Source organism: Phasianus colchicus, chromosome 1 (assembly GCF_987193195.1).
Source record: "Phasianus colchicus chromosome 1, bPhaCol1.hap1.1, whole genome shotgun sequence".
Classification (NCBI taxonomy): Eukaryota; Metazoa; Chordata; class Aves; order Galliformes; family Phasianidae; genus Phasianus; species Phasianus colchicus.
In genome coordinates this window covers 32479356-32499570 of record NC_143436.1, presented here as the reverse complement: position 1 = coordinate 32499570, position 20215 = coordinate 32479356, and the positions used below count along the sequence as shown (strand labels likewise).

General features: G+C 36.4%; 1 protein-coding gene across 3 annotated transcripts in view; it reads left to right on the top strand.

Annotated features, from left to right (window-relative positions):
• LRIG3 (leucine rich repeats and immunoglobulin like domains 3) overlaps positions 1 to 17786 on the top strand; it is a 42855-nt gene extending 25069 nt beyond the window's left edge. For all 3 annotated transcript variants that reach the window (XM_031589541.2, XM_090138134.1, XM_090138126.1), the window contains 13 exons: positions 255 to 398; positions 814 to 957; positions 2185 to 2265; positions 2920 to 2991; positions 3335 to 3406; positions 5277 to 5440; positions 8527 to 8847; positions 10643 to 10924; positions 11635 to 12087; positions 12301 to 12459; positions 13528 to 13671; positions 13751 to 14026; positions 17040 to 17786. In XM_031589541.2, the coding sequence (XP_031445401.1) occupies positions 255 to 398; positions 814 to 957; positions 2185 to 2265; positions 2920 to 2991; positions 3335 to 3406; positions 5277 to 5440; positions 8527 to 8847; positions 10643 to 10924; positions 11635 to 12087; positions 12301 to 12459; positions 13528 to 13671; positions 13751 to 14026; positions 17040 to 17284 (2557 nt within the window). In that variant the 3' untranslated portion in view covers positions 17285 to 17786. The remainder of the gene's footprint in view (positions 1 to 254; positions 399 to 813; positions 958 to 2184; positions 2266 to 2919; positions 2992 to 3334; positions 3407 to 5276; positions 5441 to 8526; positions 8848 to 10642; positions 10925 to 11634; positions 12088 to 12300; positions 12460 to 13527; positions 13672 to 13750; positions 14027 to 17039) is intronic.
• The last annotated feature ends 2429 nt before the right edge of the window (positions 17787 to 20215 follow it).

Sequence of the window (20215 nt, the reverse complement as noted above, 5' to 3'; positions counted from 1 at the left end):
ACATAATAGAATTGCTTGCTAAAATATAGAAGTGTTTTTGAACTAAGCTATCCTGGTGTGGTGTGAAAAGCAACTAGTGTTAATCACTAAGCATGTAAAGCAGCGCATTCTGAATGCATGCGTAAAACTTCAAATGTAAACATAGACAGCAGCTATCTGGCCAGTGTGATGAACTCAAATGTGGACCTGTGGCAAAGCACACGCATCACTGATTTTCTGAATCTTAGGTTTTTTGTCTGTTTGTGTATGTATAGGCAGCTGGACCATAACAACTTAACAGAGGTAACCAAAGGCTGGCTTTATGGTTTGCTGATGCTGCAACAGCTCCATCTCAGCCAAAATGCCATCAGCAGGATCAGTCCTGACGCCTGGGAATTTTGCCAAAAACTCAGTGAGCTGTGAGTAGCTTTTATTCTATTCCAGATTTGAAATTAGGGTACATGCCAAAGCATGAGCTTCTTACCACTGATGTGTGAATTTTTCATAACAAAGTTTCCAAGGTGACAGCAACTTTTCTACATGTAAGACAGTTAAATTTTCTTGGAAGAAGTTGAAGCCAACCATGACTGCTTCATTTCACTGTAGTTGTTCTAGAGCTGTAACACAATCATTTTCAAATGAAAGAAATTTGTTCTGCAGTAATTTGTGAATAATTAGAAATGAAAATATGCATGGTCAAAAACAGTGTGGTAGGTTTTGTGACCATTGTAAAGGAAAGGAACCATTTCCCCCACTTGAAGATTCAACTGGGTTGAATTGAGTAACAAATAATGCATCAAAAACATTAAAATCCATTTTTCCTTGAACTTGCAGAGATTTGACGTTCAATCACTTAGCAAGGTTAGATGATTCAAGCTTTGTTGGCTTAAGCGTGCTAGTTGGACTGTACATTGGAAGCAACAAAGTAAACTACATTGCTGATTGTGCCTTCCGGGGACTTTCTAGTCTGCAGACTTTGTAAGTTGACTAACTTGAGTTTTAAGGTTAAAAACATTAAGAAATCCTCTGTAAGTTGTTAGGTTGTTATTTTGCTTTGCTTTTCCTTTTGTCACTTTCCTAGTGTAGTGTTTTTACTTTTTCCCAGTAAGGTTTTTTTTTTTCCACTCTAGTTTGGAGAAAGAGGGCTTATTTCTTAAAGGCTATGTATAGTGGATGCTGGTAATTTTAATACAAATTTTCTGGTAGCAGTTCTCCATTCAGAGGCAGTGAGCAGCACTTTAGGGATCTGATAGTTCTGTCTTAACTGAGTCCATACTTTCCATCATGATAGAATTAAGCAGACAACATCTTGTATGTAGTTGCTTATCCTGATTGAGCAATTATTTTAAGCATTTGATCATATTTTGAAATAGCATTTCTTAAAGGAAGGAGAAGAAAGAAGTAAATGAATCTAAAAATATCTTGCTTCATTAGAATCTTTCAGTTGCAAACCATTGATTCATCTGTTAGCCAGATGAATGAAGAAGTTACTTTTCTCTCTAGACTTTATAGAGTGATAGCATTTAGAGGCATCCAGCAAAGATGTAATTTACAGAGATGCATTCTGTGTTTTTTAAATACATATATAGATCATAAAAAGAAGTCAAGAGACTGTCAGGTTTCTAAGTTTACACAGGAGAAATCATTAAACTTTTTCTCCCAGACTTGTTCTCCTTTACCCTTACCTTATCAATTCTGTTGATACTTCGTTATTTTCACAAATCTCTCTAATTGTTTTGTGTGTCACAGATAACATAGCTAGCTCTGTGAACAGTGTAGAATGTAGAAAGTTTACATTATAATGTAGAAAGTTTTATTAATTGCAGTGTATTAATGTTCACAGTGTACAAAGATGTAGATGTATTTTAGTTTGAAGGAGGAAACAGTTGATCTCTTCCCTTCTGATGCTCCTTCTGTCCTGTATCTCAAAACCCTTGTTGGGGAATGTGGTTTTGTTCTAAAATAATTATTAACTTTTGTTATCTTTGTAATTATCAGTGGAAAAAGTGCTAATTGATTGTTGTTAAAGTCTTGCAGTAAAAATGAGAATGAAATAACTAAAAAGGAGGAGGAAAAAAGCGCTGCCAGACAGTGATTTCAGGAATTATTTTAAATAATAAGTGTTATTTAACAAGTACATACCTTGTTTTTCCTAATGTCTCTCATGGTATGATTTCCCCACCTGCCCCCTTTCCTTGTAAATAGGGATCTGAAAAACAATGAAATATCGTGGACTATTGAAGATATGAATGGTGCCTTCTCTGGTCTGGATGAACTGAGGAAGCTGTGAGTACCACGATGTCTAATTCGTTTTAAAATAATTAAGTAGCCTATATTATGCTACTTTTGATGGACCACTCCAACATGTTATGTTTTCCATAGTTGAGGTGATATTTTTTCTCCCTTAACATTTTGTTTGCTATAAAATGTTAGTTTCTATGAAAGCAATTTCTGATTTTTTGAGTGAAGCTAATCTGAAATACATATGCATATTTCAAATGTTGTGCTATTTATAGATTTTTTTTTTTTTTTAAGTGTATTATCAAATATTACAGAGGTATAGTGGCAGCAATAGTCTTTGATAAAGCAGTGCAGCATCCAATGGGAATGGCTTCACGGGTATGGAAAAATAATTTGAAAATGCGCATCTATGAAATAAAAATATGGAAATATTCATCTATGAAATAAAAAAGAAAACATCTAAATAATCTGCGTTTCTGAACTGTATACATTAAACATGTTTTAGAATGATTTTAAAACAAGATATTTAGTCAAGTGCAGTAAATCAGTTTATTTTAAAGGTGAGGCATTTTGCTGCATTGAGGAAAGCTGAATGGTAAATATTAGTCACAGTTTGGAAATAAATGCCAAAAATGCAATTGTTTGGCTCCAGAAAAGCTTCCATCTTTTTTGCATTATGTACCTATTTTTTTTTTTCAGGATACTGCAAGGAAATAGAATTAGATCTATTACAAAGAAAGCATTTTCTGGCTTGGATGCACTTGAACACCTGTAAGTAGTAAATACTCTCATTAAGCCATCATTTGAAAAAAACGAATAGGACTGATGAGCTTTACTTATGACTTTGAGTGAAATACACTTACTCTGAATAATGAAGTATTCTTAAGAGGGTTTTTAATGGAGTTCTGCTGAATGTAAATTTTGATACTAATACAGAAAGCGTCATATTTATTAAGCATGCTCTAAAACTCTTCAATATTATCTCTTTGGTTTTTAAGCTAGAAAAACCTTTGTATGTAACTGTAACAAACTATTCCTGGAGTCTTCATGCTGAGTACATTAGTTCAATAAATTACTCTTTACTCTCATGTCTTTCTTCTTGTTTGTTTTGTAGGGATTTAAGTAATAATGCAATTATGTCAGTTCAAGGAAATGCGTTTTCACAAATGAAGAAACTCAAAGAATTGTAAGTTTCTGTCAAAAAAAAAAAAGTCACCTCTATTGAATTCCTAACTATATAAATATAATAAGAGTTTCATAAGTTGTTGCCTGACATGGTGATAAACTCGTATTTTAATATCTCTGAAGTGTCAGTGTTTTTTTATTTATTTTTTATGTGACAAGTGTGTTTAAGTGAGATGGCATAGGGTAAGAAGTGTTCATTTTCTGCTACATTTGGTATCTGGAGTCCTGATTTTAAATTGGCTGATCTCTAATAGATACTAGATAAGGGAGACTTGGATGTAATGTGCTGTAGCATCAGCAGTGCTATTGCTGAGCTAAAGCTTACTGGACCAGTGAAATGCAGTAAAGTAATTCTTTTATAAAGACCAAGTTGTCAGTGCTTGTAATTGGGTCCTTTAGTCCTGGTGCAGCATAGGGGCAGGTCTTCAGAGAAGTCATGAAGCGGTCATTGGGAAGACTGTATTCTTTTAGCAAACCTCTTGTTTTGTTTTGTTTTGTTTTTGTCTTCTCACTCTTATTTTTTGATCAAGGCATTAGATTTTATAGCTATATTTTTCTGCAGGGAAAAATGTAGCTATTACTCCCTTTTAAGCACCGTTAATACTTCCTCTTAAATGTGTTCTTTTTTCCTGTATTCATATCAGTCTTCTGTAGTCAGATCTGTTGTTCAGAGTTGATCTATTGCATAACGTAGCAACAGACTGAAAAGTAACAAGAAGATAAAGCTCTTGTTACGTGGTATTGGGTGCAATAGAAAAAGTAGTGTGGAACCTTGTATGTTTGGTTCATTTAATGTTCAATTTGATGTTAACCATATCCTGACACAGCTGCAGGTGCTGTAGAAAGCAGCTGCCATGTTTCTATCTGTAGCCAGCCATTCTTCTCTTAGCTTGAATTTGGTTGTATCGATTAGTTTGCTGAACTCAGCCAGCCAGCTGCTGGACTATTGCTAGATGTGGCACATAAGAAGCAGTGGGAGCCCAGGACTGACATCTAGGGATTGATTCAGATGATTTGAAGAATGATCAAATGTGATGAAATGACAGGCTAACACTGCTTTAGGAGATGTGGGATGCTACAAGATAGCAATCTCTGAACACTTCAGTGAAGTAACTAGCCAAAAGTTGTTGGTTTTGTTTTTTTCTGTTCTTTTCCTGAATCTCCTAGAAGTCCTCCATTATGTATGAGAGAGACAAGAGACAAGCAAATGATAGAAAGTACTTTCCCAGAAGTAAAATTGTTTAGTATAAATGCCCATCTAGCCGTTTCATTCTAACTGAACTGAACACTTCCTACTTCAGCTATTGATTGTATGTGCTTCACTGAGTATCACTCTGGTTTATTTTTTTATTATTTCATTCCTCTGTGAATGTAGCTATTTATTCACAGAAGTTAGGTACACTGATAACCATTTTTGCACTTGTTTTTGCAGTACTGGCTATTCTTCATCTCCACATTCCCCTTTTAAAATATGTGCCACAAGATAAATTCTGACAAAAATGAGAATGAGGAAAGAAATTGTCTCAGAATTGTTTTGGTGTTAGCTTTCAGAACAACTCTCCTCTGGACTACTATTTTAAGTGCTCTTTGTGTGTCTTCCACTGCTGACTGTAGTTTTGTACCCAAAACACTAGAAATGTGTCCACCTGCCTGAAGGCTTATATGTTGCAGAAACTGGGAGTTCAGGGAGAATATGTGTGCTTTGTAAAATTTCACAATACTGACAATACTGTCATTACATTTGAGCTAAATAGTGTTAGTAACTCTTTCTTGTAATGGAAGTATTTAGATTAAAAATTAGCTTTATGTTATTGACTTGCCATATAAGAATCCAAGCAAACAGGCTTTGAATGCAATTGCTTTTTTCTTAGGCACTTAAACACATCAAGTCTCTTGTGTGACTGCCAGTTAAAGTGGCTACCGCAGTGGATGTCAGAGAACAACTTTCAGAACTTTGTAAATGCCAGTTGTGCCCATCCTCAGCTACTAAAAGGGAGAAGTATTTTTGCTGTCAGCCTGGATGCATTTGTCTGTGGTGAGTATAGTCTCTATTCCTCATTATATAGAAAAGAATTTGCTGAATGGATTGATTTTGGTTGTGGCTTCTTTGATATGTTTTGAATTTATTAGTAAAATGGAAAGGATTTAATATTTGTTAACATTTTCTTCTCTGTTCCCAAACTCTGATGTAGACGAACTGAATTTGTGGCTTTCTACAAGATGGGTAGTGACATTTTCCTGACTTTTCATGTACAGCTTACATACATAGAACGTCACACAGAAAGCTTAGCAGTTTGTGGTGGTAAATGTATATGCTTCTAAAGATGGATATGTTTCAGAAGCTGTTCTTCTTAAGTGGTATTTTGGTTAACTTAAGGTGCCATTTTTGTTTTTGATTATTTGCAAATTATATTCATACTTCATCAAATTTGATTTTGTTCCAAAGCTGAGAAAAGTAGAAGATAAAATAGCTATACTGTGACTTCTTTGTGTGTACTTGAAGTCTGCTTCAAAAATGGGAACACCAAGTTATTGCTTGTACTTGAACTGTGTTTTAAAACTTCTAATTTGCCACAATTGTGTTACTAGTATTTTGTATTTCCGTATGGCAGACAGTGAATATAAAATATTCTTACCTTAAGGCTTGAGAATTTCAGATAATAGCTTCTGCCTTTAGATAAGATTTCTCTACCTGCACGGAGTAGCATTCATTATGACTGTTATATGAATGAGGGAGAATAGTGTATGTATACTACGAATTCAGAGCAACAATGCAAGTGTGTTTTAGTACTCGTAATGAATTAATTGGAAACTTTGAAAATCTAAGGATATTGAAAGCTACCTGGATTTCATGTTTTTGTTATGTATATATTATTTTTCTGTTACTAAAGAAAATTCACACACTGTATTTATCTTCTCAGTAACTTTCCTTTCATTGCAAGTATGATTACTTAATTTATACTGTTTCCACTCATATCCTTTTTTTCAGTGACAAAGCAGGCACTGAACATAAAATGTTACATGAACTTTTTTCTCTCTTCCTGTTAGCAGTTAAATGTTTTAATATATTAATGTTAAGTAATGAATAGATGGTGCATAATTTAGCTAGTGCTGAAAAGGAAAAGTTGACATAGTGCACTAAATTACTGAGTACTTGATAGCTAATGAAGTATATATGAATGACATATCATTCATATATGAATGATACATATATATGTATATATATTATATAATTATTTATGAGAAGTTAATTCTGGCAATATATGCAGTTGGAGGTTTTAAAAGTATATCTGCTAAACCACAGGGGACAGTGATCTTTCTTTAAGCTGCAAAATTTTAATTAATTGATTTTAACACATTTATGGAATCTTCTTTATTTTTTGAAGGATAGCACATGTTAGACAAGAGTTTCATGTTTGTGAAGTTAAAAATAGAAAATTCATATAATTTATGCTTTCTAAAGCCACACATTTCAAGCTGAACTGAATTGTGAAGCATTTCTGTACCAAAGATATCTGTGGAATAAAAATAGAGTAGATGTCTTTGTGACCTGAATTAATTACTAAAGCTTAGCTGAGTGATGCTAAGAGTACTGCCACAGTGATGAATAGCTTGATTTTCATTATAGAATAGTCAAGTGGCTTCTATAAAACGAGAAATACTTTCCTCAAAAGTGAAAGAGCGTGTATGTGTGTGTCTGTTTGTGATGTGTTTATGTGTGACACGTACTAAAATAAACACTCCTATGTTATTCTGTCCTGAAGAAAACACATTACTGGTTTTGTCTTTCATGTTCTGTAGTATCTGCTTGTTTGATTGACTTTCTCATGCCCTCCCTCAAATAATTACCATTTAAAAACATTTCATTATTTTATTGATGGTAACAACTGAAATATATCCTTCTGCCCCGTCACGTGGCTAATTAAAGTACTTAAAAAGTAGTTATCTTTAAGCAAAGTCTTGACTGTATCAACTCATTTTGCAAGTAGTATAATCCCTCTTGGAGGACTCAATACATAGATATGAAGGAGAAAAACAAAGTGGCCTGGTTAATTCTTAAGATCCAGGCCAAAGGTTCAGATCAGGGAGGGAGATCCACGTTGCTCTGTACTGGAGCTTACCTTCAGACTTTCAGGTGATGACCTGTAGCTCAGGTTCAGACTGTCTGTATATTCTTCTGTAACAAGCCATGTTGAGATCCTTTAAGGGAAATTATGTGGTATGTTGTTTCCAAAAGGATGAGACAAAAGAACAAATGGGCAAGGTAAAGTATAACTCTGCTGTGCAAGCAGGGTCTGTGATGAGGAGGCGTTTGGGGTTGGGGGTTTTCTTTCATTGCATATGAAATTCGAGCTTGCGTCTTTGTCGGTAGGTAGGAGACATCTGAGGCCTTTTGGTTTTGAGAGACTAAGTATTTAACTGCTCCTTTTGTATATGTGATCTACATGCAGTTGACAGAATAACTAGTTTAGAAGGCAGCTAATTCTGCAAACTCACAAAATAGCATTCTCGAGGTAACTTAGCAATAGTAAGAAGACTTCCAGAGAATAACCACTTTAATTTCCTGTGTGCTGCCTTTTTATGGGATTTTAAGCACTGCTGTGTTTGCAAAATAGGCTGGAGAACAGCAAATCATTGGAACAGCAATATATTGTGCTTTTTGCTGTTGTTGCAGGTTTGGGGAAAATCTAGGACTTAAACATTGTTTCTGATAGCAGAATGACTACGCTTTCAATAAAGAAAAACTCAGCAGACTGAGGTGTTGTAAAGATGAAGAGGATGCTTCGTGACTTACATTCATAATAATTCTTCCAGATGTCAAGGGGTCATTCTCTCTTGAAGAAACTATACACACAATCTACTTTTAAATGTTCTTTGTCTTCAATAAGAGATGACTTGGCACAATAAATTCATAAATATGGTATCTTTAAATGCCCTAGGGCTGACAAAATTTAAAACAAAAACGTTGTGTATCCATTTTATAAATACTTACATGACTCTTCTCTTAACCCTATAAAACAAGTTGTACAAACTTTTCTAAAAATAGTCCTCAGGGCTCACATATATTTTACTCTTCCTCAGTGTTGCTTTTTCTTTTTTTCCCTTCTCCCTTCTGTGCAGATGATTTTCCTAAGCCACAGATCACTGTCCAGCCAGAAACCCAGTCAGCAATTAAAGGCTCCAATTTGAGTTTTGTATGTTCGGCAGCCAGCAGCAGTGATTCCCCAATGACCTTTGCATGGAAGAAAGACAATGAATTACTGCATGATGCTGAAATGGAGAATTATGCACACCTCCGGGCGCAAGGCGGTGAAGTGATGGAGTACACTACCATCCTTCGACTGCGCAATGTTGAATTCAGCAGTGAAGGGAAATACCAGTGTGTAATTTCAAATCACTTTGGTTCATCCTACTCTATTAAAGCCAAACTTACAGTAAACAGTAAGTATGTTATCTGTTGCTTGTATATAATAGAGTCATTTTAATCAAGATACATAAATGTGTTTATTTGCATTCTCATCATCTGCATCTTTTAGAAAAGAATGAAAAAAAGCCTTTGAAGAAGATCTCCCTTAATAAGCTGATTTTTTTTTTCCTTAAAATGTTTCTGGTTTCAAGATCACCATTCAGTTTTACCTCTTAACCCATTGTGCTGAACCACAGTATGGGGAAAAAAAAAAAAACAAATAATGAGCTCAATGTTAGTAAATGTGATACTGTGTAACACAATGGTAAAATATTTGTGTTTTCTACTCCATATACTCTATTTTAAAGTATTAATGGCAAAATTCTGAAGGAAGCTGTTAGCAGAAATGAGATTTTGATCTTGGTAGTCTCACAAACTACACAACTCTGCCTTTCTTTTTGCTGTCTGCTGCTAAATTCAGGTTATGGGGTTTTGAGCATTTTTAGATCCAAGAAGAGTGTTAAAATAATGAGCATGTTGTGCCAAAAAGTACAAGGGCTGTTCCGAAAGTTATGACTCCCGTTTTATTATGTTGGCCCACAACATCAGAGGTGAATGTTGGTGGTAAGGCAGTAGAGGTTGAATCTTCCTGCCAGTATTCCATTACATCTTGTTGCCATGCAACAGATCACAGCAGAGGGGTAGTCTGACAAAATTATGTCTGACATGGAACTGCATATGAAGCAAAGATGTGGAGTTGATGCAGATTCAAAAATGCACCCATTGACATTCATTTGCATTGAATGTTCATGGAGACCAAACAGTGAGTGTTAGCGTAGTGAGGTGGTGGGTGGTGCATTTCAGCACTGACAACAGCAATGTAAAAGAGAAGCCATCTTCTGCGCAGGCATGCACAGCTGTCACTCTACGAAATGAAGAGCATCTCAATCAGCTCATCCATGCGAAACAATGGATTATAATAAGGAAACTGTATACAGAGCTGAATATCAGTTTCAGTGAGTAGGAAGCAATGGTGACAATGTTGAAGTATTAGAAAGTTTGCAACAGTTGGGTCCTACAAATGCTCACACAAGAACAGAAAGAATATTATGTGCAAGTTTGTGAGTACCTGTTGGACCAGTACAAGGCTGAAGCTGACAGTTTCCTGGATCTCTTCATTACTAGTAATGAGATGTGATGTCACCACTATGAACCAAATTTGAAACAGCTGTCCCTGGACTGATGATCTGTGTAGTCCTCATCAAGAAGAAGTTCAAATGCAGTTCTCAAAAGGTAAAGTGATGGGCATAGTCATTTGTGATTGGAAAGGAGTGATCCTTCTGGATTTCTGGAATCCCAGACAAACCAGCAAGTCAGGCTGCTGCATTGTGATGCTGACTAAGCTGAAGGCTTGAACTTCTAGAGTCAAGCCAGAGAAGAAGACAACCTTTCTCTTGCAACATGATAACTGATGGCACATAGATTCTGACTTCTGTCTGTGTGGGACAATAAAGATGGACAGCGTGGGTAACATTTTTCTAGCTGTGATGCTGTCATAGCAACTATGAAACAGTGGGTCACCTCTGCTGGTGCAGTTTTTTTATGAGCAAGACATGCAGGCTCTTGTTCATTGCTGACAAAAATGCATAGCTAATGGCAGAGACTGTTGAAAAGTAGTGTGTAGCATCTGAGAATTTGCTCTATCAATAGTGTTATTGTGCTGTAGTTTCCATGGAAATAAATAGAAGTCATTGCTTTTGGAGCAACCTACCTAAAAGTATGTTCCATTTATGATTAATTATTGTTTTGGTATCACTAACTTTTCTTCAGTGCTGCCTTCATTTACGAAGATTCCCATGGACTTAACCATTCGTGCTGGGGCAATGGCACGTTTGGAATGTGCTGCAGTTGGGCATCCTGTCCCACAGATTGCTTGGCAGAAAGATGGTGGAACAGATTTTCCAGCAGCACGCAAGAGGCGTATGCATGTCATGCCTGAAGATGATGTATTCTTTATTGTTGATGTAAAAATTGAGGACACAGGCGTCTATAGCTGTACAGCTCAAAATACTGCTGGAAGCATTTCGGCTAACGCAACATTAACAGTTCTAGGTAAGAAACTGGCATTCCTTAAATGTATAAATCTTGTTGAAGGACTGAACTATTGTTGAGTAGTTTTAAAATCACATACTGATTAAAAAAAAAAATTGCATTGTTTTCAAAGTGGTGTATAATAATTACAATATTGTTAAATGTTACACATTGACACACAGTTACAGATTAGAAATGTAGAAATACACCAGCACATAGTTACTATTAGGAGGCAAAACAATAAAAGATAGTTACACTTGGGGCTTTGAACAACCTAGTCTAGCTAGTCATGAGAGGTATCCCTGCCTATAGCAGGGTGTAGGAACCAGATCATAAAAGTCCTTTCCAACTCTAACCATTCTATGATTCATTTCTCATGCATAGTTGAAACAATGTATAATATATATATGAAAAGAAAAATTTTCCTATCTTTTAATTTCCTGACGATTTGTTAGCCATTTTAATCTAATTCTTTACACTCTCAAGCACATATGATTTGGACTTTTTATCTTTGTAAGGAAAGCCAGCGTCTAAATCTGATCAACTGACAAGCAAGCTGTAGACTCTTACTTCAAATTCTTTGAAGCTGTTTTCTCCGAAAATGACAGTAAGCTTCATTAGGCCTTACTGATGCATTTTATTTAGCTTTTCCTCTTGAGCTGTGAAAGAAAGGAGCATATCCCCATTTTTGCAAGGTTATATAGAATATAAAACTTACACTTTCTTTTCAGAAACACCATCATTTTTGCGGCCTTTGCTGGATCGAACTGTAACAAAAGGTGAAACTGCAGTCTTACAGTGCATTGCTGGTGGTAGCCCTCCGCCCCGACTGAACTGGACTAAGGATGACAGCCCTCTCATGGTAACAGAAAGACATTTCTTTGCTGCAAGCAATCAGTTATTAATTATTGTGGATACAGATGTAGAAGATGCTGGGAAGTACACTTGTGAAATGTCTAATACACTTGGAACAGAACGAGGCAACATTCGTCTTAATGTAATTCCTACTCCCACCTGTGATTCTCCTCAAAACATTGCTCCAGCACTTGATGATGATGGATGGGCCACAGTTGGCATTGTCATCATAGCTGTGGTTTGCTGTGTGGTGGGCACTTCCTTGGTGTGGGTGGTCATCATCTACCACACTAGAAGGAGAAATGAAGATTGCAGCATCACAAATACAGGTGTGTAAACTGAAGGTTTGCCTTGGAAAGAAAAATATGTATATGTTTGTGGTTGCTTTCCAGTGATTTTCTTGTAGGAATATTTGTGTGCTTTTTCTCAGTCTGAAGAATGAATTGCTTGTTACTTTCAGCACTTTTCTGACAAGTATAAAAATTCTTCTACAAATCCTGAAATATGCTGATGGCTTTTGTACATGTTTTGCTTCATCACAGATGAAACAAATTTGCCTGCTGACATTCCAAGTTACCTGTCATCCCAGGGCACTCTGGCTGAAAGGCAGGATGGATATGGTTCATCTGAAAATGGTAGTCATCATCAGTTCCTCACATCTTCTGTGGGAGGGTATTTCTTACAACAGAGGGACAATAATGGTAAGTGCAAAATGTTAAGCAAATTTTCCATCTTGCTTGAGTAGCTATAGCTTGCCTGTTGGCTTTCTAACTTAAGGAAGTAACACTAGTGAAACATCTTCAGTGAAGTTTGAGAGAGACTGTAAGATTTATTGCATGTGATTGCATCAGCAAGCTAATAACAGAAACATAGTTTTGCTCATCCAAATGACACTGTGGCTTTGCTTAAATGTTTTTCTCCAGTCTCAAGGGTACAATCAAACTGATGATTACATTTCCAAAATAAGAGCGACCAGAAGGAGTTGTAACAATGTGTTTTATTCTGTTGTAGTTTGGAGGGAATGGTTGTACTGGAATGTAGAGATGGATGTTAATACCAGCATAACTTTAGTGTAACACAAATGAAATTTCCTGTCAGAGAAGTTGTTAGGGTCAGAGTCAATAAACAATTTAAGATAATTGCACGATGAAAGCTGCATTTTTAACACACCTGTTGCCTAAGAGTCCAAAACATACCTGAGTTAGCAAGGAAAATGCATCTTACTGGGAAAATGCTAGGGGTACAGACACAATCAGCAGTTCGGACAGAAGTGAACGGAGCAATGGTTTGAAAGTCTTTAGACAGTCTGCCTCTTTGCAGAGCAGGAGCTATGGAGCATGTCCATAGTTTTCACAAGCCAGTGACCTGAAAGTCAGAAGAGCTATATGAACAGCCACTGTCTCCTTCTAGCTTTTCCACCCAGGACATTCTCATTACCACTCTCTGCTCTAGAAAGTGGCCATGTAACAGAGTATAAGCCTAGCTTCCTTGATTCTGATCCCTGTGTTTGGATTTGTTCTGTTAATCAGTATAGATTATATACAGACCGTATAATGAAGTAAAGTGTGACATGTTCTCTGTTAATTGATAAATTAATTAAACTCTTTCTACAGTTGGCCTTTTCATTAAAAGTTTAACCTAAACTTAAACAAGATCTAAATATACTATGAAACTTCATTGAAAAGATGGTGTTCTTAACAGAACAAAAATTAGGAAAGCATAAGCTTAATCTTAAGAACACATGCTGACTTGTCAATTATATTTTTAAGGCATTTGCCACCTAGATAATGGCAGTGAAACAGACTTGGACGGTGTTGCAGATCCATTTCTATGCCACTACCTGGGTACTTCAGGGTCTATGTATTTAAAAGGAAACACATACAACTCTGAGACCTTTGAAGCATGCAGCCCAAGTAAGTTGAAAAATAAATTAGCCTTAAATAATTTTTGTGCTGTGATAAATGCATATAAAAGGAATTTCATTTTCTTTAGATTGCAGCCCTGACCAAAGAACAACAAACCTGGATCCTTATGAGTCTGGATATTTAAAGAAAAAGGAATGCTGTCAGTATTCACCTCCACTGGAAGATCCCTTTGACCAGTGCATTGGCATTATTGGAATGCAAGCTACAAGCAGCAAGTTGATTAACTCCATTTATACTCAAAATGAAGGAACTGGACTAAAAAGCAGAAGTCTGAACTCAGACAAGCTTGATTTAAACAGAAGTTTGGAACCCTCATCTATTGTCAGTAGTAGCACTTTCATGGGTATGTTCTCACTCCTTTTTATTCTAGCTGTTGATGTCTTTCTTGTCTCTCGCTTCCTACTTGCAACTCCAAGCAATTCTTTCTCAACTATTTTATTCCTCCTCCTACAGTAAGTAATTCTGTAGTAATGCTTTGATGCTTATGTAACTAGCACTGTGGAAAAAAAAAATTCTTGTTCATTTTGTGGGGCTTTCTTTCAGCAGATGTCAGAGAATTGAACAAGGTAATACATCATGTGAGATATAAGTACTTATTGAAAGGAGGAGAGACAGGAAGTATCTGAGGAAAGGCAGTTGGAGGAGTTGTTCTTACACTTTGCATGTTACTATTTTCTTCCTCCTCTTCTTCTCGAGTAACTTACTGTATGAGAGTGTTTATTTTTAAGATACACTGTTTGCAGAGATGTGCTCAGAATTTTACATGTGGACTGCCTCTCCGTGGCAGTGTATGAGAACAGTTGGATGCTCCTGAACTGTTGCCCTCTGGATGGGACCAGAAGTTAGGCAGGAAGTGGGCCTCACAGTCTCTTGTGTTACAAAGTGGGCGTACTGGGGCTGGTTCAGAAGCAACACTGGCCTATGCCAAAGTGGTCCTCATGTTGAAGGTGATAGTCCAAAGAGTTGGTTCATCCTTGAGTGTAACTGAGAGCTGTCTTCTGCTTGTCAGGAAACCTGACTTCTCAGGAATATTTGATACAACATTTTAATGATGATCAGGAGCAGAAAAGTGATCACAATAAAACTGCATAATGGGCAGATTTCAGATTACTGGGAAATCTTAATAGCTTACTTACACATCTCTTCAGCGGTTTGATTTTTATCTTTTATCTTACTGTAACTGGCAGATTTCCATAAATGCTAGAACTCTTATTAAATACATTTTCATAGACTTTAGACATACTAGAAGTTTTGCCTACCAGGCAAAAAGGTGTGCAGGAGGGCTCAGAGCAGGTGGCAAGACCAATGCTGGTGTATGAGGATATATTGTAATGCTGTCAACCACAACTATTTGCTCTTCAAAGTAAAGCACTGTGGAAGAATGCCCTGTCTACCCCTCCCGTCTTTTTTCTGGTGGTATGAATGACAGAGTAGTTCCTGAAATTTAACTCAGTTTACAGTTTAAATCCAAGTTGCAGAGGGAGGTGGAGGAAGAAAAAAAAGGTTCCTTTAACTTTGAAGCTCACTAATTTTTTGAACTGATTGGTTTGGTTTGTTTAAAATGCGTGTAAACACATGTACTACTTTCATCCCTTTGGTGTCTGAATGCCAAGTGCTGCACTGATATCATGAACTTCTTCGTAGCTCATGTGTCAGCAGACTTGTCCAGGGCCAGGATCTGCCCACTCAGGCAAGGGGAACCTGTGGGAATGTGCATCATTGAGTTCTTTGTTCTATGGGAGGGGGGGGGGGTAAAGTTTTGAAGTTTTCCCCCTTCAAAAAACAGATGTTTAGAACTTAAAACATTGCAGATGCCATATCTGGCAGACGTCCTGGGATTGCACGCAGTTTACTGGCTGCCTGCCACCATTGCTGTGGCAATGGCTCTGCAGATGGGGCTTTCCCACATGTCTCCCACAGAAAGTGGTTCTACTTTGTGAAGATATACCCAGGAGTTAAGACAACCTTCAAGGCTCGTATTGCCCTTTCTTCCCTAATAGCCTACACAGAGCTGGTTATTTGTCAGTTTTCTCAACTACTACCACACTCAAGTTGCATCATCACTGTCTTGGACAGTCTGTCTTTAGCACTCTACGCTCAGAAGAACATGTGGTTAGATTTTGGAGATGGCTGCTCTTGACATATTTCTGATATTTAGCATCACTGTCTCCAAATTTGGCCCTCTTTTTGCTCCTACAACCACAATGTGCAGAGGCAGTTGACTTTAACATTGCTGCTGATAATTGAGGCAGAAAGCTCACAGCTTGAATTTTCTTTTTTTAAAACAGGTTTAATTTGTAGCTTTGCTGCTGAGGCACATCTTTTCATGTGTTAGAAACAGAATTGCTCTTCACATCATTGATGCAAATATGGATCTTGTCCAAATCAGTTCATACCAACATCTCTAATCACAGTTTTATTTGAAACCTTTGCTCTTAGCAAATATGCAAAACTGTAAATATGGCAGTTGAGTGCAAAATTTGTTAACAACTGTACTGTAAAGTTAGTAATAAAAATTGAATGCTTCAAAATCAGCCCATGGCACATTTTCTGCTCAGAAAAAAAAGTCTTTTAAGTATCACAAATGATATACTTTTCATCAGCTGTATCAGGGCATCAGAGAAGGTCCTTCTTGCAGAGGTGTTTGTGGTAGCACCTTTACAATAGTGAAGTTTGAAGGGCACAGTAATTATTTTCTTGGTAGTGAATCCAGATTATTATTAATAAAGATTCAACTTAAATGTTGAATTCTCTTTGGGCTTATGTCTGTTCTAGCCAGCTGTGAGTGGAAAGATGAACAGGTGTGAATGAAAGCAGAATTTGGCTGACAGAACCTTTGTTATTAATTAATGGGAAATATGAACCAGAAGAAAGAATGTTTTAGTATTCAGGTTGCATGATGGGAGGGTGTTATGTAACTGTATACGTTTCTTTTCACTTCTGTTGAATTACACTTCATATTTCATCTATCATTTGTTCAGAAGAGTCTCTGTGTCCTGTTCTTAAGTGATTTTTTGTATCAGAGCAGGCCTTGTGATTTGTTTATCGTTTGATCTCTGTGCTCTTCCCTGTAGAAAAATGGGCATGGATGTAGTTGTGAAAGCAAAGGTAATGAAGTTATGTCATGTGTGACTTTCAAGTTATTTACCTTTTTTTGATATCTCAGATAGAATATTGTCTTATAGTTGTGATCACGTGTTTGCTTTGAAGGGGAAGAATAATAGTTGAGTAAAATCTCATGTTGCTGAATTTTTGCTTGTGTCAGTCCTTGGCTTCTGTTTTAACATGAAGCCCTCAGTGTGACACAAAGCTGTTGGCATCAGTATTTCCATACTCACTCATTTACTATCTTTCAGGAACTTTTGGAAAGCCTGTATGGAGGCCTCAGTTGGACTCCCTTTCAAGTCGTAGACAACCAGCAAGATGTCAACCGAAAACCTTCCATAATAATCCTCATTCCTCATTGGACTTTGATCCAGAAGCAGATGAAGATGGAAGGGAAAGGACAGTTTCTAGAGGAGAAAACAGCATTTACAATTACAAACAGTCCTTTGAAAACTTCAGAACTTTTACTTTTCAATCCTGTGATTTGGATACATAGCTCCTTTTGGACCTGCCATTGATTTCTGGAACCAAAGAAATACTTTGACATGCTACTACCTCAGTGTGGAATTTTATTTAAAAAGGGGAATAAGGGAAGGAAGAAGGGAAGAAAGAAACCACATGATGCTATGAATTCAGAACAAATAAATGCATTTTTATTCAAATAAAACATAATTGCCAAAATGCTCTAAAGTTTTATACAGGGAAAACATTCCTTATAAAAATACTATATTTCTAATTATTTTATAGCTTTGTTTTATGCAAATAATATCTTTTGTAAATTAATGGTGTAAATAGTTCAGCATATGTATTTCTATGTCAGACTTCATTTTATTGAAATGAGCAGTAAGCATTCTAATTTTATACTGTTACTTGTATCTTTTTTACAAATGGAAACTCCATGCTGTTTGCAGGTATCATGCATCTTATTTGCACATTACTTTTAATAAACTATGCTGCCATGTGGTCTCTGACCCACATTAAAGTATGAAGAATGAGAAGTGTGAATTCTGTTTGTGAATAGAGAGAAGGAGTGTTAAATGTGTAGGTTCCTTCTGTTAAATATTTGCACCTTCATTTGACTGACATTTGTGTCTCTGGACTTAACTGTGTTAAATGAGTTCTGCTTCCAAGGGTAGGCGCTTATTTGGTGTCTGGTAAGTTGGGTTGAAGCCCTTTATGCCAAAATAAATAAGCAAATCTTCCACTTTCTGCGTTCCAACTATAAGATGTGTTTGCATACATTCTATTTTCATGCACACAAGGCTGTAATGCTCTTTGCCTGTGCCTGCAACTAGTATGCCTGCATCTGATGGAGGATATATGCATAGTAGATTCACAAATCCTTATTGGGCTACTTAGTAAAAGAAAATAGTAATAAAAAAATAAAAAGAAGCACTGAAAATCTGCCTGGCACCAACCACTCTTTTCTAAGTGGTTTACTGTTAAATGTTGGCCAAATATGCAATGCATGTCTGAATCTTTGCTTTCCTATACCCTTTCTCCCCCTTTCTTGTTTCTGCAACCACTGCCACACCCAGCATAAGAAGGTAATCTAAGTACAAGATAATGTTTTCTTTGGTTTAACTCATGCTTCTGCTCCTTATTCAGCTGTCCTTTTCTGGTAATAAATGAAATCTGTGCCTTAGTTGCTCAGTCAAGTTGAGCAATTGTAAATTCTTGCTGAATTAAATTTGAAGTAAGGAACACAATGCCTTTAACCTTTACTAAGTCAGAGAAAGATGGTGCCTTACTATCAGATGGTAATTAAAGCAAAATAAAAACACTTTTATTTTTCTATATACTGATACCTACTATTTTAAAAAGTTGTGAACCCTGTTGTCATCACTGTATTAAAACAGTGGGACTCCAAAATGGTTAATATTCCAGAACGTTGGCTTTTTCAGTCTGTCTCCTTTGAAGGTGCAAATGTATGTGCTTGCCAAATCACTTCTTTTAAACTAAATTAAAAGCAGCTGTTAGAGGGGGCCATCACAGACATAGCTAAAGCTAGAGCAAAGGTTTCACCGCCTGGTGCAGCTGAGCTAGAGACTTTTTCTTGTTTGTAGTCTGAAACCTGGTACCCAGATTGCAATGTAATTTTTCTTTAATTTTGGCGCCAGTATTAGAGACAGGAAGTTAATCCATCCTTAGTCACTGGTGGTCTAAGTGTAGAGAAAGGATTTTGTGTGTTTTAGTTCATCATGTTGCCAGATTTTCTGACTCTTGTTGTTAATTTGTCTCTATTGCTGCCAGATGTGCTGATGTGGTGACAGACATTGATATGAGTATTTGATTATAACTAAGTGCGTATTGAAAGAGATGAATCTTTCCCAAGTTAAGCACAAAGCTGTAAATCAATGAGGTAAGAAATCTTAAATTCGATTAAATTAATAATTCAAGATAATTTATCTTCGTTTTTCCTCCTGCTTTGATCCCAGCTTTTTTTTTTTTTTTTTTTTTAAGGAGAAGGAATGGCACGATTGCTTTTTTGAAATATTAAAGAATAATAATAAAATAAAAACAGTAAGTGCATCTATCGTTCCAGAATTAATGTTGGTAACTGGGACAGTGTCACTTACATCTCTTTCATCTTCTTCTTTAAATACTTTTCTGTTGGAGAGTAAATATCCTATTCTTCGAAGCATATGTATCCCTCTACCTAAATAAAGCTTTCAGGGTCAACACTGGAATTTTAGACTATTCCCATAAAATTTCTTTGAGCAGCCTAAAAATGCAAATGGCTGTGACTTTATTTGATGCCTTAAATATACAGAGATGGAAATGAATGCTGATAATGAGCATCTCTTTTTCCTAGTTTGAGCTTTCATGTTTAAGAAGTTTATTGAGCTGAAATACAGTGGCAATTGTAAGCTGCAAGACACTTGCAGTGTCTGAATAGTTCTCTTAAAGATTCTTGATGTAACCAAACATCTGTTTTAAAATCATGCAAGTGTATTACCTTCATTTTCTTTCCTCTGAAGCTCCAGGGATTAGGTAGCTGGTAGTTTGATATTTACACAGCTGAACGCTGATTCCTGAGTTGATGTGATGAGAAAATAAATTGTGGCCAACACTGAATAAAGCATATACTGAAGCTCAGAAGACTCTTAGAATGAGAAACAAGTATTGCTGAATGACAGAACAGACATTGTACAGCCTTATGACTAGCAGCAACTGGAATTTCATCACAGGCTCATATAGAACTTATGAAATGTTCTTTAGAGACAGTATGCTCCTAATGCATTACACAAATGTTCTAACCAATAAATTCTTACAAACAATTGATGAGGTAGAAGTTCCTGCAAGGACTGAATAATCATTTTGAACAGATAAACTGAGTGAACTCTTTACCAAAATCTTTCTGGAGCAAACTTTCCCTAAATGAATAAGCTAAAGAGTGTGTCTGGAGCAACACAAGGAATGCCTG